The sequence below is a fragment of the Myxocyprinus asiaticus genome, chromosome 50 (genome assembly GCF_019703515.2).
Source record: "Myxocyprinus asiaticus isolate MX2 ecotype Aquarium Trade chromosome 50, UBuf_Myxa_2, whole genome shotgun sequence".
Taxonomy (NCBI): domain Eukaryota; kingdom Metazoa; phylum Chordata; class Actinopteri; order Cypriniformes; family Catostomidae; genus Myxocyprinus; species Myxocyprinus asiaticus.
The window spans coordinates 16,249,225-16,271,173 of NC_059393.1; the positions used below are offsets into that span (position 1 = coordinate 16,249,225).

The following is a 21,949-nucleotide window of genomic DNA, read 5'->3' on the forward strand; positions in this document are numbered from 1 at the left end:
TCTCATTTTCAGTGAAGGAAAATGCCATTCCAGTGTGGATGAGATGCATAAACAGCTAAATCAATGAGTTTTCAGTCAACGTGTTAGGGCATTTTCACACCTGGCTTGTTTGGAGTGCTTGTTTCGGGACCTGGCACGTTTTCTCCCTTGGTTCAGTTCGTTTAGGCATATATGAATATGCCAAACGCACTCGGATCCGCACCAAAACAATTTGCAAACGAACTCTGGAACGGTTCGCTTGTGGTGAGAGTGCAAACCTACCCAACGGACCAACGAACCAAACTGCATCACAATGCATGATGGGAACTGCGTTATGTCAAAAGCAGCAGTGTTTGTTTGGCTAATGGCCAAACATTTATAATAAGTATCAACATCAGATAAATTGTCCATTGCACTTTTCCCCTAAGAACTTAATAACATTTTCAATTAATTTGGTATTCATGTGTACAATTTGGATTTTTTTCTACAAAGAAAAAAAGAAATGCTGTCCCAATTACAGTTGTCAATACAACATGAACACATTTCAAGAACAATTTTAGAGGTTCAACTGAAAATAGGATGGAAATGAGAAGTCACACAGAAGTTTTGACTGTAGGCGTCCCGTGTACCAGAATACTGTCCGTTCACTGGGGGAGTGGTCGTTTCCCCACTTTTATTCCTGCTCCCATAAAAACAATTTAAAGACGGTCTGGTGGCAAAATTAGGGAACACTTATGACTAATTTTAGCTATCCTAGCTAACATGATTTTCATGTGGGTCTTACCTTTAAATGCTTTTTTAAATTATGTATAGGGTCCTTGGAAAAACACTGCATCTTCACAGCTGGAAGGTATAAATTGCACTGGACACTCATTTGGAGTGTTCACATATGGGCCAAAAATCCTGTGAACCACGCTCTGATCCCTTAAATGGACAACGTGTGAAAATGCCCTAAGAAAGTTTAAAGTTTGGGCTGAACTTCTTCAAAGTTGTCCACAAAAGCCAAATAACTTTGAAAAGACCACAGTACTTCCCCAATATTGATGGTCACAATGATGCAAAAGTCTGTTATTCCCAGTCTGTTCGTTCTTCCAATGGATGTATGTAGGGATCTAGGTGGTCTTAAGGAAAATGTGAGATGCAGCCAACGCACAAGGTACTTTTGGATCCATAGCTGGTAATTCCTTGAGGCCCTAATCTGCCCTACAAACCCAGTAATTTGATTGTCATGCCAAATAAAGATTATAAAATAGTCTAACTCATTTTCTCTTAATCTGAGTATGATAAAACCTAACTGTCTGCCAAAGGACACATCATAGTGTAAGAAACCCGATTTCGGTCATAACTCGCAGGGTCCGTGTATATGTCATTAGAAACCTGAATATTGAATATAAATATTGGTGAATGTTGGAATATGTTAATAAAGACTATGTCATGCAGAACTAAAGATAATTTGATCATTCTAATCCATGTTCAGATTTCTCTCACTTTCTTTTTTGTCATTTGCATAGACGTGATATTAAAGACTTTATAAGTAATTGTATGGATTTCTTTTTCTTTTTCATATGTTTAACCCTGACTTTATTGGTCACAATATAATTAATTGCGGTTCTTGTTATCACTAGGATAGGATGCGACAGTGTTTGTTTTTATGACACAAGAGGCAAATTTCTTTCTTACTCATTTGCTCTTCTGTTTATTCTGATCTGATACATTATGAAACTTCTTCATCCATGAAAGCCCGTAATCTCATAATGTGGATGAGGTTGTTGTGGCTACGCAGTTGGACATTCCTACTTTAAACAATAACTGTAGACCAAAGCTGTGCTTACATTATTCTGTGTTTTTTCCCAGGCAACACCTTTTCAACGGCACGTCAGAGATGCTCACAGATGTGTTTAACAATGGCTTCGACTTTGACTTCTCTAGTCTGGGTCTCCCTCAGAATGGAGACCTCCCTCAGGTAAGGCTCTGTTGTTTTTGACAATTACAGGGTTAGGTTAACCCTAATCATGAGAATGAGGAAAATCTTGAAAAGTCATAGAACATCCATGGAAATTTTTATAGTGAAGATACTTTTTTTTTGTTTTTTTGGCACTGCTCTAAAATGTTTAATCGGCTAGAAATTGCTTGAAGTGCTTGTGTCTAGTAAAACTTACATAACGAACAAAACTTTGTGAAAAATCTTCCGTTTTAATTTCGACAAGCAGATCAGTGCCATTATAAAGGTATTTTCTGTCATCTGAGAACATTGGCAAAGTTAAACCCTTTCTCTTGCAAGGACCTGGAAATCAAAGTTCATGCACCGTTTACATCTCGGCTTGACTACTGTATTTCTCTTTACTTTGGTATCTCAATCGTCCCTCTTTCGTTTAACAGATGGTCCAAAATACTGCAGCTAGGCTTATAACAGGAATCAAGAAAAGTGATCACATCTGTCCTGTACCAGCTTCCCTTCATTGGTTACCAATCAAGTTTTGGATTGATTTTAAGATTCTACTTTTTGTTTTTAAAAGAGTATTCTGGGTTCAATACAAGTTAAGCTCAATCGACAGCATTTGTGGCATAGTGTTGTTTTCCTTTTCTTAAAAAAAAAAAAGCAAAAATCAAGGTTACAGTGAGGCGCTTAAAATGGAAGTGAATGGGGCCAATTTTTGGAGGGTTTAAAGGCAGAAATGTGCAGCTTATAATTTTATAAAAGCACTTACATTAATTCTGCTGTTAAAACTTGTGTATAATTTTAGCCGTACAGTTGTTTAAATTGTCATTTTTACAGTCATTGTAGGGTTTATGGGTTGTTGACATTACATCGTCATGGCAACAAAGTTGTACAGTTGGCTATAACTTTACACAGAAAATGTTAGTAAGTGATTTTGTTACACTAAAATCATGTTTAATCAAGTTAGTCGATGAGGAGAGTCTTGGTCGACCGAGTTTTGATTGGTCGGTTGGTCGCAGAAAAAAAAACTCGTTTACACGGCTGGTCCATGCGGTAATTAATTATGTCGGGCAGGAAATCCAAAGTGTGGGATCATTTCGAGAGGGTAAAGGATGACCCCAAGAAGGTGACATGCAAACTCTGCAGGCAAACGTTCGCCTATCATTCATTGACCTCAAACATGGCTTATCATTTGAAACATGTAAGTAGCCTAGCCACTTAGCATGACCGCCCTCTCTAACGTTAGATAACCTAGATAAATATGCGCTATTAGGCTTATCCAAGTGTCCGTGGGGATTGGGGAAGCTAAATTAGTACCTCATTTACTGCATGTTTAACTTAATGTGCATTTCTCTCTATAAATTAACAAAATGTTCAGACAGTCTCCTTGCTGGTTTTTCCGACACATTCAGAATCATTACCGCTTTTGCCGGTGTCGCTGTGGCTCACTTCGTGTGCGCTTGTAAAATGTATATTTTATAGGCTCATTATTACGGTTTAGTATTTCTCTGTAATGTAGAACAGTGTTAGCAATGTTACTTATAACATTCTTTCTCAGCCCTGGAACTCAAACCATTTTCTGATGCCCCCCCCCCCCCCACCCCCCAAATATATATTTAAGTAATTAAATTAATATCATAAACGTGTGACAACTAGTTGACTAATGGCTTAAACTAACGACTACTAGTCGACTAGGAAAATCTTTGGTCGGGGCAGCCCTAGTCTTTTGGCGCTACTTTTGAAACAGCAAGTATTTTAACATTTAAAAATTGGCCCCATTCACTTCCATTGTAAGTGCCTCACTGTAACCCAGATTTTTGTTTTTTTAAAGAAAAGGAGGGGTAAGTCAAAATACATTTTTGTGGTAATCAATATTATGCCACAAATGCTGTCGTTTGAGCTTAACTTGTATTGAACCTGGAATATTCCTTTAAGGACCTGCAGGGACTTGATCTCCAATATAACTCTTGCTTTAGCCATATTCTGCTCCCAGGTTTCTTAGGTCAAGCGATCAACTCTTTTTATCTGTTCCCCACTATAGGTGTAAATCTAAAGGGTATAGAGCTTTTTCTGTTGCTGCCCCAAAACTTTGAAACAATCCTCCTTTTCACATTAGGGCCTCTCCCTCTATTAATGTGTTTAAATCCAGCCTAAATGCCCATCTATATTCTTCAGCATTTAGCATGTTTTACACAATTTGAGGTTGTAACAGTTGTTCTTGGTACAACTTTAGAAACTACAAATTTTAAGTATTCTTAACAAAAAAAAAATTATCTACATGATGTTTTGATTTTATTTTATTATTATGATATATCTATTTTTGTATTTTTTTTTAAAATGTGCAGCACTTTGGGTCAACTTCTGTTGCTTTTAAATGTGCTATATAAATACATTTTGACTTGAAAACTTGCCCGCAAGCGAACTTGAAACATCAGACTGTCTGTTGAGGGTCTTTATTTGTGTATAATCATTTCAAATTATTCATTCAGAAGATTGGTACCTGATACTCAAATGGAAAATCTTCTGTGTCTATAAAATCTTTAAAAAAAAATCCATATCCAGTAATCATGAATGACTGGAAAATTAATGGAAATATATTGGTCAAATAGTGTGGGAACCCTGGTATCGGGACTAGTGGGATTGGCATATCTCTGAGGCTTTGAACCTCCAGGTAGTGTTCATGATAGCGTTGAAGGAGTCAGGGATGATATTCTTTAAACCTTGTCTAGACAGAATGAAGAGTATGTTTGTCATGTCACAATGGCTTGTTATTGATGAATGGATATAGTTATGTCACTCTAAATCCATTTTTTCTTTCCATATACTGTTTCTCTATAATCCCTGATCTGCAGCCTGTGCAAATCACAGTTTTATGTGTGAAGTTCTAAGTAGCACCAAATTAGGGTTATTTGACATGTAACGATAGCACAATCCTTTGTGGTGCCAAAAAGCCTTTTTTTAGGTTCCATAGAGAACCATGTTTTGAAAGTTCAACAATAAAGTCTATTCTAGTGTTTAGTAAGCTATGACATGAAACACTTGTTTACCTAACTACCTATATGGCAACTCAAATAGTTTTATTAAAAAAACAAAGGGAACAGCCCAAACAGGACAGACCGTAAGTCTGTAAGAAACACATGCTGACCAATGTGCATGTAATGTTTCTTCTTTTGTGGGCTTACTCATTTAAGTGTTGTGTCACACCTTATTCTGGTCATGTGTAGACTTGTACAATTGGAACATAATGGAGTTGTTCTAAAGCTGAATACACTCTCCTGACCCCTGCAATCTGTAAGACCAGATGAGTACGAGCTGTTTATTTTATGCCCTACGGCTCTCTGCCACATTCAGTGTGTAGGAGTGAGACACCAGCGGCAAATTTCTGGCTCCAGGCAGCGCTGTAGCGCTTTAATCGCATGCACTCTGACAATTTAACAAAATCATTCAAGCGGTGGTTTTGGGTTCCCGCTTTGGCGTAGCTAAGTTTACTTCAGTGTTTGTAACAGGAACATTACATCATGGCTAAATAGATAAACCTATTTCAGTCTCAGTGGGCTGAATGAAAAAAAACAAAAAGACAAAAATAAAGCTAAATTAAGGCCTAATGTCACCTAAGTGTAAGTGATGGGCGCTCAACAAAAATAGAAAAACGTTTCTGCAAAAAAAAAAAAAAAAAAAAAAAAAGCACAATACCTCAAATCGTGCAGCTTGTTAAGGAGAGGCATACTAGCATTTTTCTAAGCGATCAGATGTAGGATTTTTGCATTGCAGTTGATTAAACGGAGGAAAAAAAATCCACAGACTTACAATAAAGCAGGTGCTTACGCCATATCAAGTCCATAAAGTGCGCAACAGTGCCCACCCATTTTTTCACCCGTCTTGATTCCAGAAGTATTTTTTATAAAGATTTAATAAAATCCTTCATAAAAGAGTTCCAAGCCATGAACAAACCCAAACAACTCCGAGGTGAATCACAACATCGCAAACTTTGATTTGTAAAATAAAAGTAAAAAAGCATTTGAAAATCAGACAAAAAGACAAAGGTATAAGACTGTGCACTTAACGAATTTAAAGGGATAGTTCACCCAAAAATGAAAATTCTCTCATCATTTACTCTCCCTCATGCCATCACAGATGTGTCTGACTTTCTTTCTTCTGAACACAAATTAAGATACTGTATTTAAAATAATATTTCAGCTCTGTAGGTCCATACAATGCAAGTGAATGGTGGCCAAACTTTTAGAACTCCAAAATCCATATAGAGGGAGCATAAAAGTAATCCATATGACTCCAGTGGATAAATCCATGTGTTCAGACACGATATGATAGGTGTGGGTGAGAAACAGATCAGTAAAAAAAGTCATTTTTTGTCATAAATTCTCCTTCTTGCCCATTAGTGGGTGATATGCAAGAAGGATGTGAATTACCAAAAACAGAAGAAGGAGAATGAGAAAGTGAAAGTAAAGTGGAAATTGACTGAGCAGGGAATATCATTTATATATATATATATATATATATTAAAAAAAAGACTTAAATATTGGTCTGTTTCTTACCAACACCTATCATATCGCTTCTAAAGATATGGATTTAAACACCAGAGTCGCCTGGAGTATGAATAATTTTGCCTTTTTGCTTTTTTTTTATTTTTTTTAAATTTTGGCACACATTCACTTGCATTGTATGGACCTACAGTGCTGGGAAATACTTCTGAATATCTTTGTTTGTGTTTAGCAGAAGAAAGAAAGTCATACACATCTGGGATGGTATGAGGGTGAGTAAATGATGAGAGAATTTTCAGTTTTAGGTGAACTAACCCTTTAATAGGGGAATGAACTACAATCCTAGGGAGCATTGTGAATCGTAATACAGTATAAGTATTGATTTAAGTGGTTGATTATACAGTAAGTATGGAACAAACATGTTTAAAGCATATTGCAAAATATTCTGATATATGCAAATATATAAGTAGTTTGAGAGTGTAAAGACTGCCCCGCTCAAATCTCGTTCACTCTCATACATTACAATAATTTTTTTACAGTACATGCAATTTCTTTTCCACCACCTTTTTCAAGCCTCGTCTTGAGGAGTTTATGTGCTGCCAAGTGCTCTCACTGCACTGCATGTATATAAACTAAGACATACTTGTGTGCAAGCCAGATTCAGTGGGTGAAGAGGTGAACTGACACTTAAATTCCCATTACAAATCCATTCATCCATATGACGTAGCAACGTTATAACAAGCCAGAACACCTTAGCAACTGAATAGCAATGCCCTAGAAACCACCCAAGCATCATGGTGACATTTCTTTATGTGAAAGCACTACTCACATTTTCTTCAGATATTGTTAAAATTTGGTTATCATAATTGCTTTATTGCTTTTTGTTACTTTTAAGCATTATTGGTTTTATTGCTTAAATCCATACTAATGAAATATGAGAGAAAATGCTATTTGTTGAAAAATAACCTTTCCTTCCTTATTTTTATCAAGTACAGCAGGAAATAATCATGTCTTTACTCTTGAGACTGACTCAAAGACAAAAAAAGGTGGATGGTTTAGTTAAACTCTGTTGTGGTTAATGCCACACTTTCCATCAAAAAGAAGTGTAAAATAACTGTAATATACAGCATAGTCATGTTGCCCAGCATTGCCAGCATTCCCAGCTCTGGCTGGGGAAAGACTCTTCATCACACTGACATGAAGAAAGTATAACTCATGAGGTCATGACTAGTTAATGAGAGCAAGACACGGGCACGCCTTCCAAATGAATTCAGCCAAATCCATGCCCCATCCACTTCCAGATACTTTGTGCACACCCATTTCCAATAAGTGTTACTGAAGACTCATCTTGTAAATAAATTTTCAAAGCTGTGGGCTTGTTCAGGATGTAGTTCCTCATCATGTGAAGCTCTCTCAAGACTTCCTCTTTTTGTTTAGAGACAGGAGTTGTTGTTTACAGGATGTGCGAGCGTAGAATCAAAATAAAGACAGACCACAAATCTGATATAATCTCTGACCCAGAGCTTTTTGCAAGCTATTTCAATAGCAAACAGCTATGGTGGAGTTTCACACTCTAAAAAGTACCAGTTGGGTGAGTAAATGATGACAGAATTTTCATTTTTGGGTGATCTATCCCTTTAAGACCACTTATTGGACAAGTCCATTATGAAAATATGTAGTTTTGCACGTCCCTAGAGCGGAAAAGTGCCATGTACCTTGTTGCAGCCGTGGCCTTGTGGTGTCCTGAGCGGGAATTTAACTTTTGTGTTACATAAGATCCTCCACTACTCTATACATGCAAATATCAAAGCATGATTACATCACATTTACATGAGCTATAAATGATCCCACATTGAGATAAGCATCAGCTCAGTGCTGTATTTCTGTTTCACTTTGGCTCTTTTTCATGATGTGGCTGTACATGCATAAAGGCTGATTGTCACCTGTCATGCATGCTTTTGCACCTGCCCTGAGGTTGCTGATAAATGGGCAGCCATGCAAAAGCAGAACTCAGCCTGCTGCGTAAAGAGTCTGTGACTGAACTCTTCGAAACTGCACTGTGAAATTGTGCTCACTTATTTGTTCGTACGTGCACCTTTATTTATAAAAATAAACAATTTGTTAATTCATGTATTATGAAGGCAGTTGTAACTGTGGATGCAGATTATCATTAATTAATTAAAATACTCATTTGCTCAGCTCTCTCTGACTGAGGTTGCGTGGAAGCATCTCTCATTTTATTTGCTTTGATGAAACAGTATGTATGTCATATTGTTTCACAAACTAAAGGAAAACAGAGCTTACCTGAACTCTACAACTCAACAGAATGTGAAACCGCAGGGTGACCACAAAGGCAAAAGCAAAGCTTGTTGACATGGTTTTGCGTACTCCGAATGCAGGCACGCTTTGTAGCGCGTGCATCATCGTAGGCTTTAAGAGGGTCTTTGGAAAACTTTTTTTTCATAAACTACTTTTTCATGAAAGTGTTTGATCATTATGCAGAAATTCATTCATTCAATTGTTCAGATGGCCTCAAGTGGGAGGTTGTCACATCCGAATTGCCATAAGTGGATTTAAGAGGTACAGTCATTAATTTAGCCTACACAAAATGAACTCTTATCTGGAAGCCATTTTTCCTAAACGCCTTTAAAGAAGATATATTTTTTAACTATTTATCTTTTCTCTTCCATATCATTCCTACAGTAAGTCTGTTCTTGGATATTGTATGAAAAATCATGAATTAGTCTCCCATTTGTAGACTTTTTATAAACTAAACACCTGAGCGCAAAATGTACATATTAAATTTAGATTTACCAATGTTGCATTGTTAACCATGCATGTATTTTCTGTGAAATTATTTTTTATAGGGTTCAACTTTTCACATAATGGTTTTAGGACAATTATCGGGAGGTGCTAAGAGAAAAAAAAAATGATATCCTCTTAAAATGTCTCATTTGACACATATATGGGCCACCACTAAATGTGACCCATTTTTTTTTAAATGCGTGACGCAGTTTCTAGACTCACCTTTTGAATGTTTTTTTTTTTTGTTTTTGTTTTTTCAGAAAAAAAGGTGCATTGTTCAGGAACATCATTCTGACTAAAAAAAATAACGTGTCAAATAATGGCACTTTTAAAATCTTTGATGGAAATAAACAGAAGCTACATGGGAAGATTAGCACCTCCCATCTTACCACCCACTCAGTGGAAGGATATTAACCATACTTAAATCCAATAATCGATGACTCATCTTTACCAAAATCTCAATAAAACTGAATCACTACTTGTCATAGTCTATTCATAATCATAACACCAAAGCAAGGCGCCGTTCTGTCACTGAGGCTACCAGTCACCGGCTACTTATGGCCATGATATGCTTCTAGAAGACATTGATTTCTATTACGAGCCATCACTATGGCTGGGCCACAGGACTCCAAACTGATTATATTTCCTAAAATAGCATGATGTTTTCCGTAAGATGATAAAAATAGCTTTCTGGAACCCAGGCAGGTTTCAAATTTTTTAACGGTTTTGAGTAGGGGTACTCAGGGGCGAATTCTCTAAACAGTTGCAACACTTTTGTGCACGGTATTTCAGCGTAAAAACCTGCGACTTATTCTTTAAACACCTGCAATCTAGTTTAAGCAGGCACAATCAGCAATAAAACAGTGCTGCGTCATTATCATTACTTTTCGAGCAAACACGGCTTCTCTCTTCGTAAATTGGGCTCATTATAGATTGCGCTTTATTCACAAAACTCTATACTTTTAGCCCGCCGCACTTTCATTGTGCTATTACTACCCAAGGAAAGCAGGCGTTAAACTGAATTTTATTTTAAAAAGATGTTTGTGTAAATTTTCTATTAATAATGGCAGCAGTAATTCATCAAATAATTACAAATGGTGTTGACAAGTGTTAGACCCTGGCATATATCCAGATGCACAGCATAGTCGTAAATGAACTTTTGGCATGTTAAATAGATAATTCAGGTATCTGGATCTCAGTAGTGGAGTGATGTTGTACATTCCAGCAGAATGAGCCAGATCATGGTGGTCTGCTACATCCTCCATTTTATAGCGCTCAGAACTGCCCCGCAAGATCGGAATTGTGCCGAGCAAATTTGTTTCTGCACAGATTTTGTGGACACGTTTGAACCAGGTGCTAAACTAGCACAATTCATTCTTAGTGAATCCCCCCTCACACCACTCCCCACCACAGTGTTTATTCGAAGCCTTTGCAAGCAAATGACTACTGATTTTTATTACTACTACCGTAACACAATTTACGGTAGGACTGTGCAATGATACATTTTGGGAAGCCAGCCAAATGGATACGCAATTAATTTAGGATAGTTTTTAATGTGCTATTTCCAACCTGGTCTCATAGTGAAAACGTTACTCTATGTACATTTCTGCAAAATTTGTTATACTATACACTAGAGGCACTACAACAACTGTGTGTTTTATTCACTTTCACTCAAATCATGACTTAAATGGCTAATTATGACTTTATACATACTTATTTTTCTCTCATTTACTCAGAACTTGCTATTTTATGATATCAACACACCTTTACTCATATACATATTTTGAAAAACAATACATTTTAACCACTTTTATGACAGACTCAGCTACATATATACAATTATTCCAGCACAGATAGCTTACACAATAGCTCACCTGATAGGGTGTTGGACTTGGAGGATCACAGTTCAAATTCAACCATGAACTCAAGCTGACATGTGACATTACAGAGTCATGGAAGCACCACGAAATGATGTGGTTGCTTCAAAAAATTTACTTTTTCATTTCGCTTCTACATTTAAAAACACTGATGATTACATTTAGGCATTGATTTGGTAAGGATGTCTTTTTTAAACGTCTCATATTTTATTTTAAAACACTATTGGTTAGGTTCATGAAAAAGTTTTAGGTTAGGGAGGTATGTTTAAAAAAAAAATATCTAAAATTCACCTGAAAACCACGTCTGAATACGACACCATTTTACTTGCTTTTGGCACCCCCAGCCATTTAACTGGAAACCTGCAGCCTAACGTGATATACAGCACAAAAATTTTGGATTTTAAAAATGTTGTCATGTTCATATAAATTTCATGAGACCAGGCTGGCTATATCAAAACACTAGAGCTGACATTTACAGAGTCATAAAAATATCTGCATGGTCATCCCAGTCCATCTGTTAACTCATCTGCTTTGACTTGTGTGCTGCGTAAAACTAATTGCCTTGATTGCTTTCCATTCATAAGTGATGAAGTATCTTCTCCAGGCTTGAGGGGGAAGACAAAGGGAAAATCACAGACTGAAATAATGCACTCAGCAGTGAGCTACTAAACATATTCATTAAATAATGATCTGCCAGCGTTAAACAGAGGCTCTGCAGCCGCCACAGCGCTCTGGAGAACCATAGCGCTGCACTGTTTACACTACGAATGCGGTTGAGTTACACCATGTACTGTAAAGAGGGCCTGACTGCCAGTAACTCTAGTCACTTACCAACAAAAGCATCATTTCCTGAAAGCTCCTCCTCAACCCTCCCCCTCTCTCAGCTCCCCTCCCCTCTCCACCACCTTTAGCATTGAGGAACTAAACCACAATCAATATAACTAAACCTCTGTACAAATACCTGTCACTCCTTTTTCACTAGGAAGGGCATAGGGGTCTCGCTCACGGGTCTACAAACGTACCTGTTGTGCATGTGAGAGTTGTTTTTGGAGGACAGTTTTGGAAGTGCTTTCTATCTGTCTCTCTCACTCTCTCTGCTTTTCTCTCTTGCTCCTTCGCTTTTGCACTGTCTTTGGGAATGTTGCAGCTGTAAACTTGCCTGTTCCTTCTCCAGCACATGGAAGGATCTGCTGTTTTCAGGAGGTGAACGACAGTGACTGGACTCATGTCACTAATGCAGTTTTGGACTAAGTTTTATGCACAACTGGGACGTCCACCTCCCAAGGTAGAAGGCCATAAAGTTTGTACTTTTATTTGTAAATCTTTATATTTGATCTGATGTTCAGTCAAGCACATTACATGCCATTTATCAAATTATGACTTTTAGGATTTTAGGATTTTAACCAAATTGTCGGTGATGCCGTGAATTAACAATCTTACAGGGTTGGAAATTCAGGTTTGATTGCCTGTGATTGTCAGGAATGACGTTGTCTTCTTGTCTGATGCTCTACTTTTCTTTTCCCCAAATGATTTCCTTGTAGAGAAAAGATTATATATTTCCTTGTCAAGCATATACAGGGTTTGAGCAGGTTTGAGCTTTTAACTCTTACCCAGCTGTCGGACAAACTGTGCAAAGTCTTTTGCAAAGGTTATGTCAGTGAGCTGTCAGTTGGCTCTAAATGACAATTATTGCCATAGACAGTAGCTTATTCTTCTCAATTATTCTGTAATTTGGCATTATGGATTGGTTGTATTAAAATCTGTCAGTGTTGTCTATTAGTAGTCAGTATGACAATACACAACTGCTCCAGTTCCAGTAAGAGGTGGAAGCAGATGATTCTTGGATTTGCCTCTTAAATTGGCACAATATTGTATTTGCATGTTACGCGTAATCAAAATCACTGATTTGCATGTGAGCATTTTTGTATAAAAGTTTGCATTAGTTTTGATGTCTTGATATTGCTGTTAAATGACACTAATAGAAGCCATTGCGTCAACCACAGGAAATGGATGAACCACAGCCAAACTTGTTTGTTTTTTTAGGTTTTGAAATTTGACATGATTTTTGCTCATTTTTCTCAGTGCATATTAATAATATATAGTATAATATATTGCATCGTACTCATTATTTCTTTCTTTCTTTGGTGTGTTTCCCATTGTTTCTTCTTTTTTTACTTTCTGTTTGCCGTTCTTATTGCATTGCACTCTTTTATCACTGTGCATAAGAATCTTTAATAATCACTGAGTGAATGTGACATTGTTTGGAATATCTTATCATTTTTAAGTTGTCATTGGAGCAATTCCTTATATTACAATCTTCATGGATTGAGCTTGGGTCACTATTTTGGCCCTGAAGCAGGGCAACGCTTATGTCTTACTGGAAGAGTGTGATGTAAAGTGCTGTAAAGGCAAAATACGCCTTCGCTTCTCAAATTGACGACCAAAAGCATAACCTGCAACTCTACATTGCCCCATCACCATAAATATTTATTTTTGTTTACCATTGTTCATTTGTTTGTTCTTCTCTCTGTTTGCCGGTTTTAATTTCATTCTGTCTTTCTCCATTTGTCATCTTTCTGTCTTTATTTTTCTTTATTTCTTGGTCATTTTTCTTTCTTTCCATTTGCCATCCTTCTTTCTTTTATAAATTTGCCATCTTTCTTTTCTTCTCTCCGTTTTCTTTTTATTTCATTCTTCGGTTTGTCATTTTTCTTTTTTTCATTTTCCATTGTTCGTTCGCTTGTTTTCACTGTTTGCAGTCCTTTTATTTTTCCTTTTGCCATCTTTCTTTTCTACATTTGCCATTTTTTTTTCTGTTTTCTTTCTTTCATTTGTTTGCCATTTGTTTATTTGTTTTTTCTTCTCTGTTTGCCTTTTTCTATCATTCATTCTGTCTTTCCTTTCTCCATTTTTCCATCTTTTTATTTCTTCCCTCCATTTTTTCTTTCTTCTGCCATTGCTCAGCCTTTCTATTGTCAGTTTGCCATTGCTCATTCTTTTTTTCGTTTGTTTGGCATTGTTCACTTGTTCATTCATTCTTCTCTCTGTTTGCCATCTTTATTTTATTTATTCTTTATTTTTTCTTACCCTCATCCTAAAACAAAACAGGACATAAAGCACATCAGGAAGCTTGAAGTAATAGTCTGGCAATGACGCTTCATGCTCGTCTGCAGTTTTCCCGTCAATGCTGGTTGGAAAGGTTCAATGAGTGTCATGCTGTGGTGTAACCTGACACATTGCCAAATTAATGAGGCTTTATTACAGTACAGGGGTGTCAGTGGATGTGTATTTTTTTTATATACCCCCCTCTGTCTCACATGTTCACACACATACACGCAAACACGGCAGCTTTACTCATCTTACTGAGTGTGGCCACCAGCTTGTCTCACAGGCGCATCTTTTTTCCTTATATTTCATACAGGAAATAATTACGCAGGCTTACAGTAAATGATGCATATCTGGTGGTCCCCACAGAGAAGCTTTGCCACCTCATCTCTATCATACTAGTCTATATTTCCCCCCTGGCACTGATTTTCAAAGCTCTTCTACAGTAAATCACCAACTTAGAAGTAATGCTAGGATATTTTGCCATGTTTGTTGCTTCGTCGTCGTTTCCTGCCTTTGGACATTAAATGTTTATGCTGACAATGCATGGTGGCGTCAGCCGAATGGAAAACAGGCTTTAGAAAGTTCGTTCGTCCTCACCCAACCTAACCCTAACACTCCTCAGCAGGCTTCAAAGCAGCCTTGGTTTTGCCGAGGACCACATCCAAAACCAAACAGAACTGAAATTCTCTGTTTGCCGGGCTGGAAAGTGTCAGAGCATTGCAGGATTTATTTTGCGGACAGCAGGTTATGGAGTTCAGGTCAGTCTGCCCAGTGGACAAAACCACAGTGGGATTCAGGAAGTATAGAGAAGGAATGCAAAATTTTCTTCCTCAATTATGTCTCTTTGTGATTATGTGTAATCATAATCACTGTTTTTGCATGTGAGCATTTTTTTTATAAAAGTTTCCATTAGTTTTGATGTCTTGATATTGTTGTTAAATGACACTAATAGAAGCCATTGCTTCAACCCCAGGAAATGGATGAACCACAGCCAAATTTGTTGGTTTTTTAGGTTTTGAAATTTGACATGATTTTTGCTAATTTTTCTCAGTGCATATTAATAATATATAATACAATATATTGCATTGTACTCATTATTTCTTTCTTTCTTTGGTGTGTTTCCCATTGTTTCTTCTTTTTTTACTTTCTGTTTGCCGTTCTTATTGCATTGCACTCTTTTATCGCTGTGCATAAGAATCTTTAATAATCACTGAGTGAGAGAGACGTCACGTGACACCATGCAAGAAGCAGATGTGTGAGCGATGAGCTCTGCGCACTTTGTTAGCTTTTTAATTATTTTTATGTTGTAATCTGGTGAAATTTGATACACCCAGTTACACATTTGCTCTTTGAGGCAAAACATGGCAAAGAAGTCAAAATTCTCGGGCTCTGGAGACATTAAAAGACACTTACATGTTCAGGATGAAAGCCCCGACAGGCCTACAGACCAGGGACTCGATTTGGATGGCGCAGCGGGAGAGGAGATCCAGCGTCAGTTGTCCAACATGTCGGTGATGCTGATGAAGGTTCTTGCTGACTTTGAGAATCTCGCTGTAATACGTCGATCAAATACGTCGATGGAAATAAAATTCTCTGAGTTAGTTACAAGAGTGACTGATGTTGAGAGACGAATCGATTGTCTGGAGTCTTCAGAGAGGGAATTAACCACTAATCCACCCGTTACCAAAGTTGATTTGGAACATCTCCTTGAAAAGCTTGAAGATCTTGAGAACAGAAGCCGCAGGAATAACATTCGAATTGTTGGAATTCCTGAGCATGAGGAGGGCAGAGATATAGTGAAATTCCTAGACAAGCTTTTCCCGAGTCTGCTCGAAATAACAGGCCATAAACTGGAAATCGAGCGAGCTCACAGAGTCCCAGCTCACAGATTTGCTGAGGGAGAAAGGCCAAATCCTGGCCAAATTTCTGAGATCATCTGATAAAGATCTTGTGTTGCGCCAGGCGAGGAGCTTTGTTGGAAGAACCATAGTATTTTCTTGTTCCCGGACTTTGCGAGTTCGACAAGAGAAAAACGCGATCGGTTCAAGGAATGTAAGAAACTCTTACATCAGCGAAAGATCACTTTTGCTCTGATGTTTCCGGCCAAACTGAGAATAGAAACGAAGGACGGTCGCAAAGTATTTACATGTTCCAAATAGGCAATGTCTTTTATAGAATCAATGGGTGAGTAATCCATTGGGTGTTTCTCATGTGAGTGGGTCGACTCGCTGTACTTACTCTGGCTTTTGAGGAAGCTGGGCATCATTTTGGTTTCTTTTTTCTTTTTGCGTTGGGTCCGCCGAGCGGCAGGAGTTTGTTTTGTGAATAACACTTTTCCTTAAAGAAACTTTTGCATTGACGGAAGATTACTTTTGCATTGAAGTTCCCGGCCAGTTTGAGAGTGGTCACTACGGATGACCGCAAAATATCTACATGCTCACACAAAGGATGTCTTTTATAAAGTTGACAGATTGAGTAAGTCATGGTATATACTTTTATGCGGCCTCCGAGTGAATTGACTCAACCATCCAGGGATGCCTGTTTTGTTTCTTTTTGTATTGGTTCCACCTAGCGGCTGGAGCTTGTTCTATTGAATAACACTCCTTTGGAACAGCTGTGGATTAATCTGTTCGTTCTTCGTGCTTATTCCTCCTGCTGGCTGGAGTTTGTTTTGTTGGGTATTTTTACTGGACATTGGAATGATTACGTCATCCGCAGAACTCATAACAGCTGGCTCACTGAACATTCCTTTGTCTGTCCGAGGAATCTGAACGGTTTTATATCAGCTGGAATTTGTTTTGTGGAAGATCACACCTTTGAGACAGTTCTGTGAATGAATCTACATGTTATTTGTGTTCATTCTTCCTATTGGCTGGGGTTTATTTTACAAAGTATTTTCTGTTATGTAATTTTGCCTAACAAATTGTGAGGCAAAATAGAGCAATCCGATGGCAAAGTTTGGGAAAAATTTGGGAAGATATGGGGTGGACATGTTTTCTTCAGTGCTGTCTCAAGTAAGAGCAAGGGAGTCATTATATTGATTAATAAACATCTACAATTCAAATGTCTCAAACAGACTAAAAATAAATTAGGGAGAGTCATCATTGTTTTAGCTGAAATTCAGGGGCAAAGGTTGATTTTGGCTAATATTTACACACCTAACGCTGATGATCAGGGCTTTTTTATAGATCTTGAAGGGATGTTGCATGCCGCTGGCACCCCTCATGATATAATATTGGGAGGAGACTTTAATCTTTTGATGGACTCAGTCCTTAATCATAGTGAAGCAAAAGGGTGTAAGCCCCCTAGAGCAACAGTGACACTTCTCAGGATGTGTAAAAATCTTGGTCTTGCAGATATCAGGCGACTTTTGAACCCATCTAAAAAGTGGTGGTGGTGTAGTGGACTAAAGCACTGAACTGGTAGGTGGAAGGTTGTTGGTTCAATCCCCACAGCCACCACCATTGTGTCCTTGAGCAAGGCACTTAACTCCAGGTTGCTCTAGGGGGATTGTCCCTGTAATCAGGGCACTGTAAGTCGCTTTGGATAAAAGCGTCAGCCAAATGCATAAATGTAATAATGCTTTTAAAGAATTCTATCTTGATCTCTATAGTTCCACATCTTCGTCTACTGATGAAGACATTAGAAACTTTGTGGAACCATTAGAACTCCCTAAATTGATGACTGAGCAAAAAAATTCTCTTGTTTCTGAGATAACCTTGGAGGAGCTTGATGAGGTATTTAAGGCCTTGCCTACAGGCAAGGCTCCAGGGCCAGACGGTTTTTCTGCTGAATTTTTTAGATCTTATGCTACAGAATTGGCCCCATTTTTGTTAGAAATTTATACTGAATCATTAAAGAATGGAAAACTTCCGCCAACCATGACACAAGCCCGGATCAGTCTGATCCTTAAAAAGGACAAAGATCCAAGTGAGTGTAAGAGTTACTGTCCAATTTCCCTGATCCAGCTAGATGTAAAAATGTTATCAAAAATTTTGGCTAACCGATTAAGTAAAGTTATGACATATCTTATACATATAGATCAGGTGGGGTTTATCCGGGGCTGCAGCTCTTCTGATAACATTAGGCATCTCATCAATATCATGTGGTCAGTGGCGAATGATCAGACTCCGGTTGCTGCCATCTCACTTGATGCCGAAAAGGCATTTGATATGGTAGAATGGGATTATCTTTTTAAGGTTTTGGAAATATATGGGTTCGGGAGTACGTTTATTGGATGGATTAAGTTACTTTGTAGACACCCAGTAGCGGTGGTACAAACAAATGGATTCATTTCAGATTATTTTACTCTGGATAGGGGCACTTGGCAGGGTTGCCCTCTTTCCCCATTATTGTTCTGTCTTGCCCTGGAACCATTAGCAACCGCGATAAGAAAGGAGGATGATTTTCCAGGGGTGGTGGCGGGAGGTATGGCGCATAAACACTTGCTTTACACAGATGATATTTTATTATTTGTCTCTGACCCCAGTAGATCTATGCCTTGCCTCCATTGAATTATTAATTCCTTTTCTAAGTTTTCAGGATATAGAGTCAGTTGGTCTAAATCCAAAGCTTTGGCTCTGACAGCATACTGCCCAGAAACGGCTTTCTAGCCGGGCGCTTTCCAGTGGCCCAAACAGGGCATTAAGTATTTGGCTATTTTATTTCCAGCAAATTTGTGTGATTTAGTTAAGAGTTAATTTTGACCCCTTAATAAAGTGGTTTTCGAGTGATGTGGGCAGGTGGGCTTCATTACATTTATCTATGATTGGGAAGGTTAATGTTATTAAAATGAATTGTATCTCCCTGTAGATGTCCCCCTCTCTTATTTCTAGCAATTTGATAGCATAGCGAAGTCCTTCATTTGGAATGGTAAGCGTCCCAAATTACATTTCAATAAGTTACATAGGCTGATTGACAAAGGTGGGCTAGGCCTACCCAAGATTTTATTTTATTATTATGCATTCGGTCTCAGACATTTGGCTCATTGGTCGCTTCCACCTGAGAGAGCCCCTCCCTGGTTCTGTATAGAACAGGAAGTTCTTGCCCCTATTTCGCCACTGCAGAGCCTTTCTATCAAATTAATCGGAGAAGCTAAGTTACATCCTCTTATCTCGCACTTGAACTCGGTATGGACAAAAGTGTCCAGACTGTTCAATTCAGACATTTTTTTAAATGTTGCCTCGAGCATATGGCTGAACCCCAAAATATGCATCAACAAGTCCCCTTTTTGCTGGTCAGAGTGGATTGGGAGGGGGGTTACTGCACTCGGTGACCTATATGAGAATGGAGTGTTGAGATCCTTTCAAAATTTGGTTCAACTTTTTGGGATTCATACATCTCAGTTATATAAGTATTTACAGCTGCACCACCTGCTCTGTACTGTATTTTGGGAGTGGTTTACACCCCCCTAAAGCGGCAGATACTCTGGGAGTGGTGATTACTGATTTTGGAAAAGGTCATGAGGCATCGGTGTATTACTCCCTACTAATTCAGAGTCTGGGGTATGGAACTTCCAATTCTCTTAAGAGATTATGGGAGAAAGATCTAAATTTGGTATTGGAGGAGGGAGAGTGGGCTGTGGTTCTAAAAAATGTCAAATCTGCATCTAGAGACGCAAGGGTTCGCTACATGCAATTTAAGATTTTACATAGAGTCTATTGGACCCCCCCTAGATTGCATAGGCTTGGTCTTAAAGACACACCCACCTGCTGGCGATGTCAATCAGAAGATGGAGACACAACCCATGTCTTTTGGGGATGTGTTAAGATGCAAGAATTCTGGATGAGGATTCAGAGTTTTATGTGCGAGGTTTTAGCCTCTCAAATTTTATTTTGCCCCAGACTCTGTATCTTGGGAGATGGGGCAGTCATTAATTTGGAGAATAAGCACATGAAAAACTGGGTCCTAACTAGTATTATGATCGCCAGACAGATCACTTTGAGGAGTTGGAAGTCGGCTGGAGCGCCCCCGTTTCAGGAGTGGTGTTCAGAGATGGCCAGAGTGGCAGCTCTTGAGGAGGGGGTATCCAGAAGACTGGGAAGTTTAGACATGTTTGTGAAGAGGTGGGGCAGATATCTGTCTTTTTTGGAGTGCTCTTGGGGAGGGACAGTGGAGAGAGAGGTATAGGGGTTTTATGTGTGTGATTAGTTTTATTTATTTATTTATTTATTTATTTTTTGTGTGTCTATGGTTGTGTGACCACTGGGGTGTTGTTGGAGGTCGGGTGGGAGACTGGGGGGGGGGGGGTTGTGGGGGTTGGATATTGATTTTGTATATGTGTGTTCTGCTATTTATATTTAATGGTTGAATCAATAAAAAATGTTAATCGCAAAAAATAATCACTGAGTGAATGTGACATTGTTTGGAATATCTTATCATTTTTAAGTTGTCATTGGAGCAGTTCCTTATATTACAATCTTCATGGATTGAGCTTGGGTCACTATTTTGGCCCTGAAGCAGGGCAACGCTTATGTCTTACTGGAAGAGTGTGATGTAAAGTGCTGTAAAGGCAAAATACGCCTTCGCTTCTCAAATTGACGACCAAAAGCATAACCTGCAACTCTACATTGCCCCATCACCATAAATATTTATTTTTGTTTACCATTGTTCATTTGTTTGTTCTTCTCTCTGTTTGCCGGTTTTAATTTCATTCTGTCTTTCTCCATTTGTCATCTTTCTGTCTTTATTTTTCTTTATTTCTTGGTCATTTTTCTTTCTTTCCATTTGCCATCCTTCTTTCTTTTATACATTTGTCATCTTTCTTTTCTTCTCTCCGTTTTCTTTTTATTTCATTCTTCGGTTTGTCATTTTTCTTTTTTTCATTTTCCATTGTTCGTTCGCTTGTTTTCACTGTTTGCGGTCCTTTCCTTTTGCCATCTTTCTTTTCTACATTTGCCATTTTTTTCTGTTTTCTTTCTTTCACTTGTTTGCCATTTGTTTATTTGTTTTTTCTTCTCTGTTTGCCTTTTTCTATCATTAATTCTGTCTTTCCTTTCTCCATTTTTCCATCTTTTTATTTCTTCCCTCCATTTTTTTCTTTCTTCTGCCATTGCTCAGCCTTTCTATTGTCAGTTTGCCATTGCTCATTCTTTTTTTCGTTTGTTTGGCATTGTTCACTTGTTCATTCATTCTTCTCTCTGTTTGCCATCTTTATTTTATTTATTCTTTATTTTTTCTTTCCCTCATCCTAAAACAAAACAGGACATAAAGCACATCAGGAAGCTTGAAGTAATAGTCTGGCAATGACGCTTCATGCTCGTCTGCAGTTTTCCTGTCAATGCTGGTTGGAAAGGTTCAATGAGTGTCATGCTGTGGTGTAACCTGACACATTGTCAAATTAATGAGGCTTTATTACAGTACAGGAGTGTCAGTGGATGTGTATTTTTTTTATACCCCCCTCTATCTCACATGTTCACACACATACACACAAACACGGCAGCTTTACTCATCTTACTGAGTGTGGCCACCAAATTGTCTCGCAGGTGCATCTTTTTCCTTATATTTCATACAGGAAATAATTATGCAGGCTTACAGTAAATGATGTATTTTTGGTGGTCCCCACAGAGAAGCTTTGCCACCTCATCTCTACCGTACTAGTCTTTACTTCCCCCCTTGCACTGATTTTCAAAGCTCTTCTACTGTAAATCACCAACATAGTTAATGCCAGGATATTTTGCCATGTTCGTTGCTTCATCGTCATTTGCTGCCTTTGGACGTTAAATGTTTATGCTGACAATGCA

At 38.1% G+C, this 21,949-nt stretch overlaps 1 protein-coding gene across 5 annotated transcripts in view; it reads left to right on the top strand.

Annotated features, from left to right (window-relative positions):
- Positions 1-21,949, top strand: part of LOC127438929 (protein strawberry notch homolog 2-like) — a 73,375-nt gene that overhangs the window by 26,222 nt on the left and 25,204 nt on the right. Inside the window, exons 1-2 of one of the 5 annotated variants that reach the window (XM_051694839.1) lie at positions 1,926-1,942; positions 12,274-12,384. In XM_051694839.1, the coding sequence (XP_051550799.1) occupies positions 12,325-12,384 (60 nt within the window). In that variant the 5' untranslated portion in view covers positions 1,926-1,942; positions 12,274-12,324. Of the gene's footprint in view, positions 1-1,833; positions 1,943-7,957; positions 8,009-12,011; positions 12,385-21,949 lie in introns of those variants that run through there. The other 4 variants (XM_051694838.1, XM_051694836.1, XM_051694840.1 and 1 more) reach the window with 4 other exon arrangements.